General features: G+C 39.3%; 2 protein-coding genes across 3 annotated transcripts in view; both read left to right on the top strand.

The window, feature by feature from the left end:
- Positions 1 to 14,079, top strand: part of LOC128120684 (zinc finger protein 120-like) — an 89,943-nt gene that overhangs the window by 41,208 nt on the left and 34,656 nt on the right. The window lies entirely within an intron of this gene.
- LOC128120682 (uncharacterized) lies at positions 382 to 12,595 on the top strand. Of its 2 annotated transcripts, XM_052754834.1 has the most exons (3): positions 386 to 1,754; positions 6,758 to 7,129; positions 7,334 to 12,595. In XM_052754834.1, the coding sequence occupies exon 3, from the start codon at positions 7,438 to 7,440 to the stop codon at positions 10,177 to 10,179; it is 2,742 nt and encodes a 913-aa protein (XP_052610794.1). In that variant the 5' UTR covers positions 386 to 1,754; positions 6,758 to 7,129; positions 7,334 to 7,437; the 3' UTR covers positions 10,180 to 12,595. The 2 variants fall into 2 exon arrangements, with proteins under 2 accessions (XP_052610795.1, XP_052610794.1); XM_052754835.1 differs by having other exon boundaries at positions 382 to 7,129.

The following is a 14,079-nucleotide window of genomic DNA, read 5'->3' as shown; positions in this document are numbered from 1 at the left end:
GATTTGTGGCGTTGTTACAGTTATCTTTTAGATCAGACATCAAGATTGACAGCTCATAAATGCTCCAAAGCAAATCTACTTTCATAGTGCCATTTCCTTGATTTTTAGCTAAAACGTTGTGGTGCAAGATGAACATGTCAGAGGCATTTCTTTCATCATTTTTATAATTTATAGACATTCCTGCATGACTTTAAGGTGAGAATGTCCCTAAATGTCTCTGCTTTTACATTGTGATTATTTTTAGAAGTGGATTTGTTAATTGAGCCTGCTTAGGAATAGGGAGAACTCTACATGAACATGTCCAGAGTCCCTAAGTAAAATCCCCATGCTTCCTTTGTTTAGGAAAAGCATTGTTTTAGAAATAACTCCCATGCTCTCCTTGCCTCCAGCAGGTAAGGAATTTTTCTCCTTTCTCCTGTCTTGTCTGTTGTGATGGCTATTCTTGGTAGTCAAACTGACTACCCCTGGTGTTGTGCCCAGATCGTGACCCCCAGAGAAACCATCAAAGACGAGCATGCCAGAATGCAAAAGCAAGGTTTAATTCTGGATATCCAAAAGCAATACAAGCCTAGGCAGGGACTTTGTCCAATGCATCCAACGCAGTGGAGGCTGGAGGAAGTGCCCACCTATCTACAAACTCAGTTTTAAAGGGAAAAATCACAAGGTTACATCATTTAGGGGTGCTAGTACCGGTACAATTCTGATTGGCTCGCTTCTAGGGACTTCTAGAAATTACTTCTAAGGGAGTGGTTGCCCGCCACCATTTCTCATTGTCTGTCCTCAGGTGGGGGCATTTCTGTGGTCAGTTACCCTGGAAACCAGGGAGAGGTCATTCCATAGTCCGGCAGGCATTACCTCGTGACTACCTTGTGACTCTGTACTTTTACACTTCCTGGTTTCTGGAATCTGAACTGACTGGTTTTAGTAACTCATGGCCTGTACCTAAAAGGAGATATCTCAGGCCTTAATTTTAGGGTGAAAGCATTTTGGTCTTATTTCTAAGATGGCTCATTTTTGTCTCACACTGGAATTAACTAAAACCCCAAGGGTGGGGTAGAACTGTGAGGGATTTTACTTAAAGGTTTTGAAGTTAAAGACCCACCTTTAATCTGGATCATTTGAGGTAATTAGATCCATCTTTAGCTGCTTGGTGGGAGTGCACATCTTTAACCCCAGTACTCAGGAGGCAGAATCAGTTGGATTTTCTGAGTTTGAGGCAAGCCTGGTCCACAGAATGAGTTCCAGGGCTACACAGAAAAACCTTGTCTTAAAAACACCAAAAAACCAATCAAACAAAGAATAAGATCCACCTTTAATCTGGATAGCAACTCTTGGTGGCAGCCTACATATATAAAGGATATTGAAGGAGAAAGCTCTCTCTTTGCCTGCTTGCCCTAGCTTTGGCTATCAAATTCATTCCCTTATGTAAGGAACACATGTAAGGCCTAGGGTGAACAACCCTGGTCAGGAATGATAAGCAATAGAATGATGTAAGTAAACCACAAATGGAGTAGTGATAAGCTATAAGCTATGTGTGGAAGTAGGGATAAGACTAGAAACCTAGCCAGGAAAGAATATAAAAGATGAAGCCTCAGACCCGACCAACAGAGCTCGTCAAGCCCTCGCGCGAGACGACTCTCCTCTGCCAGAGACGTGAGATCCTGTCCCCAGTGCAGACGTGGCTGACCTGAGGAAGGCTGACCCAAGATCCAGAGGAACAGACGTGGCGAGTCCGGACCTGTATACCCGGAGAGGTACTCCTGCTTCCATTTGGAAGACAGGATGAATATTGTTTGTAATCTTACTGTGTGAATAAATGAGTGTTATACCAAGTCTGAATCAAGAGTGATTATTCCTCCCCCGTAACTGGGGTATGTGCTCGCTACAGTTGGCGTAGTCGGCAGGATTTTGGGCTTAAAGCCTCCTTGACCACTGAGCACTGAGGAATGTAAAATAAGTAATACAAAAGAATTGGCTATTACTCTGGTGGAGTAACAAATTACAGGAAACCAAATAAACTAGCAAGTGACCTCAAAGCCGCTCTGAGAAATCAACTCCTCGAAGTCAACTCTGAGGACCTAAAGAAAATCTGAAGGTCCAAGGAGGAAGAACTGGTAGGAGAGAGAGTATCAGAAGCAGACGGGAAACACCACCCTCCCTAAGGGTGCGGAGTACCGAAAGAATACCGGACACCTTGATGCCAACCCAGACCCCTGGGGAAGAGCGGAAGGTGCTGGGAAAGAGCTAAATGAGGCGCTGGCTGGCCAAAAGGATAGAAAGGATTGCGGATTTGAAATTTGAAAAATTGATAACTGATTCTTTGAATCAGTCTAAACGAATTAGTGACTGGGAGTGGTACCGTAGGAAAAAATTAATTAAATTTTTGTACGGCTTGGTATACCACTTACAATGAATAGATTAATTAAGAAATTTAAGAAGACTAACATCTCCCCAGTGACAGGTAGAGAATACCAAGATGAGGTTGAAGAACAGTGGGGAAAAGTAGCCTCCAAGGTTAAAAATAAGGCCGGCATGAAATCAGTAAATGTAACTAACACATTAACAAATCCGGATGTGGTAGAACAAGAATTAGAGGGATGTAGCAAGGCACAAACTACCGCACTGCTTATGAAAACGGTGCAGGATATTGATAAGGACAGATTAATGGGCAAAAGGCTAGCCTTAAACATAGTGAGGAAGGAACAGGAGCGTAGCGCTACTCCTGGATGGAATGGATGTAACACCGTACCATCATTTCCTGTCTCTACCCAAAGTAAGAGAACTCCTATTAGAAGTACTATATCAGCTCTGAACCCCTTCAGCACTGGAGGAGGTAGTAATCGTCCCAAATTTGAAATGGGAACGAAGTTTGAGGAAATCAGGCCATATACTCCTCAGGAGATCTCAGAATTACGGAAAGATTATGCCCAAAATGGACAGAAAGACGCAGAATATATGTGCCGACTGTGGGAAAAGGGAGCTGACACAGTCATGTTAACTGATCTAGAAATGAGAAAGATCAGAAACATAGTAGAGAACCCCTCAGTATCAGAAGCTCTAGAGCATGTAATTGAGACATCAAAAGGCGATACACATCCACTATTAGATTGGATTACTGCAGCTTGGAGATTTGCATTTCCAACATTAGACCTCACTCAATTTGAATCAGCAGCACAGTGGACAACATATGCACAAGCCATAAAACAATGTAGAAAATTAGGCATATTGTATTTCATATACAACCAGGTACCCACACCTCAAGCCGCACCTTTTACACCACAATTTAAAAAGATCATTATTAAAGGAGCTCCAGCACACCTTAAAATGAGCCTAGCTGGACCCCTGCAGGCATGTCAAACCATCTCAGATGCCATGGAATTCTTTAAATCTTACAGGGAAATGGACATAGACAAGGTAGTATCATTCAATGTTAATAAGAAACAGGACAAGAAGAAATTTACACCGCGGTTTTCGAACATAAGACCATTTGGGAAAGCTAATCAAATGCCCATAAGACAGAATGCAAATAAACCATGGAACCCAATTAGAAGGTTGACAGGAAGGAAAAATATCCCATGGAGAGAGACACAGAGCAACCCATGGAGACAGACATGCCAACCAAAACCTTTTTTAGGCAATCGAAATTTCAAACCAAATTTCAGACCAAAATTTTTCAATCAGAACAATCACAGGCCCCCAAGAGCAGGACCCCCCAGACGCTACATACCAAGACGGACTTGATCAACCCGGCTGGTAGACCATTCGTAGCTATACCTATAATAACTAACAAAGGGCCGAGAATAGTAAAATGGCTAATAGATACAGGTTCTGAAATTAGTATAATAACGGAATTTACAGAACATTTTAAAACTGATAAAAGGATTATAATACAGGGAGTAGCAGCAGAAACAGAAGTACCAGTAATAAAATTAAGACTCAAATTATATAATAAGGAATATGAGATTGAAGCAGCTAGCTTCAATGCACCCTGTAATATCCTAGGCATTAAAGAAATAAGAAAATTATTCCCAGACTTTCTAAATAATAAGAGAATAGCTAAGGTCAGATGTAATCTAGCAGAAGTAAAAATACAACCTATTAAATTACCACACACACCCCCGACCTTCACGGCACAATACCCTATCAAAGGAGGTATTAAGGAAATAACAGAGACTATACAAACTTTGCTAAAAGAAGGCATTATAGAGAAATCTCAATCATTCAATTATAACAGCCCAGTATGGCCGGTGCTGAAACCTAATGGCAAATGGAGATTTACAGTTGACTTCAGGAGAATAAATGAAAAAACACCTAAACTTCCAGGACAACTTCCTGATGTGGAAGACATCTTTCTTAGAATTAAAAATTCAGCTCCAAAGGCAATGGCAACTATAGACTTAAGTGATATGTTCTTTGGAATCCCATTACACCCAACATCTAGGGAACTTACTACATTTACATGGCAAGGACAGCAATATCAATTCTTGAGACTCCCTCAAGGGTATTTGAACAGTCCTATTATTGCACACAACACCTTAACAACTACATTAAAGAGCTTCGAGCCAGAATCAGACTGTAACATATATACCTATGTAGATGATATAATGATAGTAGGACAAGCCATTGACAAAGTACAAAGTACATTAGAGAAACTAATTCAACATTTAAGAAATGAAGGATGGACTATAAACCTAGAAAAAGTAAATAAAGCAGGAACAGAAGTAAAATTCTTAGGGGTACATTGGACTACAGAAGGACCAACAATACCCGAAACAATAATAGATAAATTAAAACAAATTAAGCGACCCCAGAATAAAACTGAGGTACAACATCTAATTGGCCTATTTGCATATTGGAGGCAACATATTCCATACTTACAGATCATATTACAGCCTTTATATAAAATAACAAAGAAAGCACAGGATTTTGAATGGGACCAAAACTGCGAAAATGCCGTTAAATTGGTACTGGAATATATAAACCAGTATAGCCACCTATATTATATACAGCCCGGTGACCACGTATTTGTGGACATCTTGTATATGCAGGGTTATGGTAATTGGAATATATTTTCAAAAAATAAAGACAGGGAAACGCCAATAGGCTTCTACTGCAAGAAATTCCCATGGTCAGAGAACAAATATTCGCTGTTCGAAAGAACCATATGGACAGCCTATGAGGCATTCAGGACAATCCACTCACTGCTCAAAGAGAACCATGTGACTCTCCGATCACATATACCCATTTTGGACTGGGTAAAGGCACCAGGAGAGGCATGGGCTGGACTACCCATGGAAGGAAAGGTACTTCAATGGAAATGGTACCTTCAGGAGTTCCTTCGATCAACACCTCTGTCAGCAAAGGGGTCGGTACCAGCAGTATCGGAGTCGATACTTCAGTCCGACAGGCCCATGACTCCAGAGGGATACATTTTCCCAACCTCAACCCCTCCCCAGAAACAGGTACCAATGGGCCATTGGGGGACTAGAGAGTACGATCCCTCTCTGGTTAATGCCTGGTTCACCGATGGATCAGCAACCACGGTGAACAACAAAGTGAGATGGAGAGCAGCCGCTTATAGACCTGGGGATGGAATGGTCATTACAGACCAGGGCACTGATAAATCAGCCCAACATGCAGAAGTTATAGCCGCACTATTGGCGATAAGACAAACTATAAAGGACAATTATAAACAAATTTATTTATACACCGATTCATGGTGTGTGGCAAATGGCATAGCAGTATGGTCAGGTAAATGGAGAAATAATGGATGGAAAATTAATGGTAAAGACATATGGTCAAAGGCAGCATGGCAGGAATTGGATGCAGCAAGTAGACTAATCAAAATCATAGTATACCATGTAGATGCACATACCAAGAAACAGGATGAGACAAGTAAAAACAATGAAGTAGTAGACAAACTAGCTTCAGCGTTAAGTATAAAGTTAAAAGGTACATGGAAGGCAAACATTAATCCAGAAACAGGAAAAGGTAAAATACAGAGAGAATGGATACAGGTAAGACCATCAACTAAGGACATACCTATAAGTACAGAAGAGATACTGAAAATCCATGAGCGGTTAGGACATATAGGTACACATGTACTAAAAAGTTGGTTCGATAAAAGAAATCTTAAGATAACATGGCAGACAATAAGGAAAGCAATCAATAGTTGCAACAATTGCCCAAAGGCTATTACAAGATTAACACACAATTACCAAGGGATAATAGGACACCGAATGGATTTTAATAGAATCCTACAAATAGACTTCATAGGACCGTTAAACAGCTTCAAGGGAAAATATTGCTGCACCCTAGTAGACATAACGACAGGTCTCGGGATGGCCCGAGAAAGCACACACCCAGACCAAAACACAACAATACTTACAGTCTGGGGATGGTGTGCAGCATATGGAATACCTGATATAATACAATCAGACCAAGGAACTCATTTCACAGGAGCCAAAACACAAAGAATGGCTAGAAACTTAAACATTCAATGGGACTTCCATAGAGCCTATACACCGACAGCAGCTGGAGCAATAGAAAGATGGAACGGAATGATTAAAAAACAGCTAGAGATGCATAAGGGAATACCACTGTCATTAGCAATAAAAATAGCAACTTATGAATTGAATACCAGACCCAGAATAAATAGGAAGTCACCAATAGAAGAAGCTATACAAAAACAACACACAATAGATTATCCTACAGTTATAGATAGAGAAGTAATAAGGAATCCTAATTGCCTTTACAGGAACCGGAAGAATAACAAATTATCCCCAGCAGAAATAATAGCACCAGGAACAGGAAACAACGTGTGGATAACTCAAGGTAAAAAGGACTTGAAATTAGTCAGGCTGGAGGATATAGCATAAATGTGTGTCAGGGAGGTGATATTCATAAGGGCAACCCTCCTGACGATTTGGCTAATAGCTATTGCAGTATACATAGTACTGCCAATCTTAGAATTTGTTTTTCCCTTCTGTAACATCATTTACCAAAGAAGCTACTCATACAACATAGTCAACAATACCAATCCTGGATACGCTTCTGCAGCATCCAGAACAGCCAACTTCACGGTATGCTGGATACACTATCTGCACAGGAGGCAATAAGAATAGCAAAGGTGAGCCGGGCGGTGGTGGCGCACGCCTTTAATCCCAGCACTCGGGAGGCAGAGCCAGGCGGATCTCTGTGAGTTCGAGGCCAGCCTGGGCTACCAAGTGAGTTCCAGGACAGGCGCAAAGCTACACAGAGAAACCCTGTCTCGAAAAACCAAAAAAAAAAAAAAAAAAAAAAAAAAAAAAAAAAAAAAAAAAGAATAGCAAAGGTGATGTGCACATTGAAGGCAAGCAAGCTATATGCTATTGGAGCCTTTGTGTGCTCATTTTTCTGTCTCAGGTTAGCAGATGTGATGGCAATAACAGCATACCAATGCCAGCCCTATTGGACAGTACACCCACAACAAACAGACCCACCACCACACCACATGTTATACAAGTGGGCACTAGGAAACAGAATACCGTTGCTACACCAACAATTTATGATCTAGAAGGCAAATTACCGCTATATTGGTCAGCAGAGAGAAGATTTACACATTACATAGGAAAAACACACAGTTTTTGGCAAAAATATGCAGCATGTTTAACATATGCCTGGTATAAGGGTTGCGATCAATATAGAATGGCACTTAGCATATACCATCCAAACAAAGAATATATGTTAGAATCAGGGGATGATGTTAACACCAACATACATGAGCAGAACCCGTTAAAATGCCATTACAATGAATTATGGACCAACATTACCAATCACGCAGCCATATACAACATGTATTGGACAAAGAATTCACATATCAGAACAAACACATTAAGGGTAAACTCACACTATAGGACCAATACAATGGGAATAGAGACAGAACCAGAATTTGACTGCGAACTAGGCATGAATAGCTCCTTTGTGAGACAATATTTCGCACCAGTAATAGCACAACAAATGGAGGAGATAGGTATGCTGTATAATAAGACATCAGAAAGGTGGGAAGAACAAGTGTATAATTACAATGATGACTATTATGATGGTGATTACCCTGCTAGTACAACACCTAAAGTAACTACAACACCTATAAACCCATGCAACCCTATGAATTGGACAGTATGCAATGATGGTGAAATGGTAAAACCATGGCCAGTAGTATCTGGAATAATACCATTACCCAAACCCTGGGGAAATAGATGTCCCAATAACTTATGGAGATACATTCAAAAACATAAGCTAGATGTACCAGGACAAAATAATACTAACTGGTTATGCGTAGCAGACTATCCCAATTTACCATTCTATGGTAACTTCTCTGTATTATATAGCACAGATAACCCATCAGTAAAAGGAAAGGAATGGAAATGGGATGACTGGACAAAAATATTGCAATTAGGAGTAGAACATTGGAGATTCCCAATCATACTTACAGATATTATACAACAACCTTGGGCTTCAATGAGACACACAATGAAACCTAAATATGATTGCAACACAGACACCATAACACACATTTGCATACTTACAGTAAATTCCACATTACACAGGGAAAAACACTCTTTTGCATATGCATGTATAAATATGTCCGAAGCAAATACAAACATTAGACAAAACAACAATACAAAGACTATAGTGGACCTACATGTAGGACCTTTATTTACTGGAAGAACATCAAGGTCAGTACAAGATTTAATAGCAATCACAGATATAATAGGCCAGAAAATACCATGGCTAGGAATTTTTGTGGACAGTACTGCAAATATAACAGCTACTAAACAGGTCCAGGCAATAATGAGATTTAATGACGACCAACAGTCATATCCAACATATTTTACGCAAGCAAGTAATTTGGGATTTTTTAATCTAACCTTAGCAAAATCACTAACACAAGGTACCACAAGCTTGAGAAACAAATTATCATGCTTTACCGAAACAAATAATACAGCGGTACGGACTAACTGTACCACAAATAAAGCAACCACAATAATAAATTTGAATATATATGGTAAAATTACCATAATAAACAAACATATGTCACTAGTAAAATTTGACAGCACACCAATATTAACCATAGGCATGATACATGAACCAAAACATAAAATACATAACATGCTAGGTGGCAGTAAGATATCAATTTGCTGGTTTCACGAATCTAAAGACTTACTGGACATGCCCATACCCTGGGAAGTCAGTGCCAATGTTACTACAGATGAAGTAGCAGCAAAAAATATTTTCATATTTAATAGGGCAATTGAACAAAAGGCATACAATTTCACAGGTATAAGGGAGGTAGAATATATCCCACCATATGTACAAATGACAAAGGCTATGAGAATCAATAAGGTTATGGATCCAGATGACCTAATGGTACATTATAAAAATGGGATAACTAGATCAGGGAGTTTTTGGCAAACTTTGGATTATGAAATGGATAGAGTAATTGAATTACAGCACCATAATCTCCCATATTATTTCTACATGTTAATGCCAAATCCACAATATAAAGAATGGAATAAGGCTGAATGGGTAGCACACAAACCTAGAGGATCAATGAAATCACATACACAATATTGGGATAAAATATATTATCTCCCGATATCAAGAAATAAGGATTTTCTCAGCGAACATTCCAACACACCATTAATTATATTTAGAGGAAATATGACCAGACCAAATAAAGAAAATATTGGATTATATACAGCTCATTTTCCAAAAGGATACCTAATACCACCAGAAGGAACCCCAACAGTAGTCAAGGCACCAGCTATTATACCAGACCTAAAAAGTCCAGCTAAATTAGTTTTATACCCTAGGATTAGAAAAATTGAAATTACAATAGATTTGACAGCACTGAAACCACCTATAGAATATTGTAGTGATGTGAATTTTAGATTTGATTTAGACTACTCATCACCAACAAGAGTAGGAAGAAAACCACTACAAGCAATGGCAGTAGCAGCCTTTATGGCAGGAGCAATTTTAGGTGGAATAATGGGTGGAGGAGTATCAGCAGCAATGATAGAACCAATAAAGGCAGAAACATACCACATACAAGAAGTAAATAAGAAAACAGCAGAAGCTTTAGCAGCTATATCAAATTCTATAGATGGCATGCATACACTAATACAAACTATGTAAGGCGAGATAAAAATGTCACAAGACCTTTATAAGGAACAATTCTCCTATCAAGCAAAACTTATTAATACTAACCATAACATGATGATGTGTCAAATGTATCGAACTCAAGTCAGTAATATGAATAATGAATTAAATAGTTTATTTAGCACAGGGTTAGGGAGAAGAACAAGAGAATATCAAAGTATACTAAACCCTGAATATGAAAGCTCATGCACAGATGGATTATGCAATATACATTTAGTACAGATCTTCTTACAAAATTCATTTTCAGCATATCATTCCAAGGCGATACCACAGCTATATACTGAAAGAACAGGAGTATCAGAATGGAACCACCAATACTTAGTACCCATAGACCATTACTTATGGACCAATATGAATGACACACCAGTGTACATACCATTAGAAGACTCCATATCATTAGGAGCAAATACATATGTTTATCCACATTTACCAGAAAGCACACTTGAAACTAGTCAATTGGCAGTAACTACTATCACACAGTCACTAGAAGATACGGGAGATTACACTTTCTTGATATGTGCTAAATATTTACCTACTTTAGTTAGCTGCATAAATCTTAATGAAACCACAATGAATGATGATATCACAACATTCAATATTACAGAATCAGGATGCTATATGGTACACAACTGTAGCATCCTACAAATGAATTTCACTAATTATGATGGTAAAAACATAACCAAACAAAGAGTGACCACATTAACACTAGAAGAAAAACATTATTTTGATGGCTCACACTTATTTAATGACCCAACAGAATTAGAACATCACCAAACATTTGTAAAACAAGCAATGGAGTTACAGCACATTGCAGATTTCAATCAGAAACAACTGGAATCCATACATAACAAAATTAAAGAACAAGATGCAGCCATACATACATCACAAGCACAAACGCACAATCTAGTGAATCTGTTAAGAACAAATACATACATACATAAAGACTGGGCAAAACAGATGCAGAAATGCAGCTTTTGGGATTATTTAGGCAGACTAGTCAGATTAGATCTAATATGTACACCAATTTACACATGGTGGCACTGGATAAAGTTAGCAACCTTTTGGTTTTTAGTAATTTTAGGGATAAGTATTGCTTTATGTTTGTCTAAAAAAATCAAATGCTTGATAATAACTCCATGCTTAAGATGTCTTACAGGAATCAAGTAACAGGAAACCCACTTTGGAATCCGTCAGGCAGACGCTTCGATTTACTTAATAAAAATGGAATGAGTAATTTACTATATACCACATACCAAAAATATATGGAACCATTGTCTGATATTTTCTATAGAATAGGTATATTATCTATGGCAGGAACGATACAGGGATGCAAATACTGCACCCATAAATATGCAATGTTCTACCTATCAGAACCAGGTGAGGTAGACAACCTCCCAATGCTCTTGATGCACTTAACGTTCCACTTGACAATAGAAGGAGGTATACATGATATGAGATTAATTGGAGATGGATACATGAGATATTATGGAACCATACAATCTAGTGTATATAAAGTGAATGGAATGTACAAAATACACAGAAATAACATGGATGCAGCCCTACATATAAGCGCAGCTTTAGCTGCAGCATATGTGGGCCGCGGTAATCACAGAATATATGAAACATATAGAACATGGCTAAAACATAATCCTGATGAAGCAATAATAAGCATTGATAAAGATTTCCTGAATGACCCACAGTGGGAAACAGGAGAACCAATGTATTTACAAAGCATATGTACTAGAATATTGTGTAGAGATTTTGTTATAGATGTGTTAAAAGAATTTGCAGCTTATAGCACTTGGTTGAAGTTATATAATGCATATATAGAGAAAAAACATAAAAATAAACCACCCAGAATGAGAAGGATAAGAATGCTAGGATTAACAAATTAGGATAACATATTGTAAATCTCCAGGCTGCGACCTCATGTGATGCCTTTTATGTTGAAGACATTTCAGGCATCAGGGGATGGAATGTAAGGAACACATGTAAGGCCTAGGGTGAACAATCCTGGTCAGGAATGATAAGCAATAGAATGATGTAAGTAAACCACAAATGGAGTAGTGATAAGCTATAAGCTATGTGTGGAAGTAGGGATAAGACTAGAAACCTAGCCAGGAAAGAATATAAAAGATGAAGCCTCAGACCCGACCAACAGAGCTCGTCAAGCCCTCGCGCGAGACGACTCTCCTCTGCCAGAGACGTGAGATCCTGTCCCCAGTGCAGACGTGGCTGACCTGAGGAAGGCTGACCCAAGATCCAGAGGAACAGACGTGGCGAGTCCGGACCTGTATACCCGGAGAGGTACTCCTGCTTCCATTTGGAAGACAGGATGAATATTGTTTGTAATCTTACTGTGTGAATAAATGAGTGTTATACCAAGTCTGAATCAAGAGTGATTATTCCTCCCCCATAACTGGGGTATGTGCTCGCTACACCTTACCAGCATTAGAGCCAACATCCTTAGAATTGTGGTGTATACTGAAGACCAGCTGAGATATCTAGCCTTATGGATTGAACAACTACAAGACTCTTCAATTCCATTGGTAGGCAGCTATTGTTGGACTACCTGGACCACAGTTTGTGAAACATTCTAATAAATCCACTTTTTACACACATATAGAGATTCATTCTACCAGTCCTGGTCATGTAGATAACCTTGACTAATACAGTTTTTTTTTCACCTTCCTACAGAGGAGGATGTGCTGGCTAACAATAGTGCTCATAAAAATATTCTTCCTTGCTCCATTATGCTCTATGTATTCAACTTTCCATGAAGACTACACTTTATTATTATTCATTTGCGAAGAGTTTGCTCTGAATTTCAGGAATAAAACTCCTAAAGCAATTGAGCTATTATCGGGGACTATGGGGATCCAGCCCCTAGATAGTCCCCTCCCAGGGTCCAGGAAGAATCTACAACCAGCTGATAATTAATCTTTGATGAAGGAAATGAATCTATGTACATGAAACTCCTTAGTTCATACACTTTATTATTCTGTGATAGTTCTCTCTCTACACAGCTTCTATTCTGCTCTCATGTCTAGCTCTTTTCTTGCTTGTCTATTTCTTTCTAGTTCTTTCCCCTATCAGCTCCTCTCCCATCTACTTCTCTCTCATCTGGCTCTTCCTCATCTTGTTCTTCCCCATCTGGTTCTTCCTCATCTTCCATCTTGTTCCTCTAGTCCTCTCTTTTAGCCCTTCAATCTAGTTCTTCCCCATCTCAGTTTGTTCCTCTCAAGTTCTTACCCATCTAGTTCTTCCATTCTCTTTTCTCTTCTCCCCTGTGCCCTGGAAGTCCCGGTATATAAAGGGAGGGTCCAAGCTAAATTGTGTGAAGCTATTTACTTAATGTCCACCTCACCTAGGCGTGCCTCTTTGTGGAATTTACCTTAAATCAGGAGACTTGCCTGTGGGCTGCTATCACTGTTAGTCCTAGGAAGTTGGGCGCCCCCCTGGGTGGTGTCTCCTTGTGGAATTTACCTTAAGTCAGGAGACTTGCCTGTGGGTTATTATCACTGTTAATCCTCGGAAATTGGGCGACCACCTGGGTGGTGTCTCCTTTAGTCCTTGAAAGTGGCTAGGGGAGATATCTGATTCCAGAGGAAGCCTTTCCTGAGGCTGTTCTCCAAATGCCTGGAATGTGTATGTCTAGAGAGTGATCAGTCCACATTGTTAGCCCTTCATAGGGGAAAATCAATTGGGAAAACTATGAAAGCACACATGATTTTTATAACGGAAGACAGCTGATATATAACAAGCCAAGTAACACCAAAAAACTCCTTGGGATTTGGCTTCCTCTGGAGGAATTCCCTGATTCCTCCAGGTAGTGACTTTGCCATAACCAACTGAGTTCTTATGATATATTCCTGC

Source organism: Peromyscus californicus, unplaced genomic scaffold, assembly GCF_007827085.1.
Source record: "Peromyscus californicus insignis strain IS unplaced genomic scaffold, ASM782708v3 Scaffold_2__1_contigs__length_46816999, whole genome shotgun sequence".
NCBI classification, from domain to species: Eukaryota; Metazoa; Chordata; class Mammalia; order Rodentia; family Cricetidae; genus Peromyscus; species Peromyscus californicus.
Note: the sequence above shows the minus strand (reverse complement) of the source record. Positions and strands in the feature narration are given on the sequence as shown.

Excerpts from the sequence above, each read along its gene's own strand:
- LOC128120682 (XM_052754834.1), top strand. The coding sequence starts at position 7,438 with ATGCCAGCCCTATTGGACAGTACACCCACAACAAACAGACCCACCACC.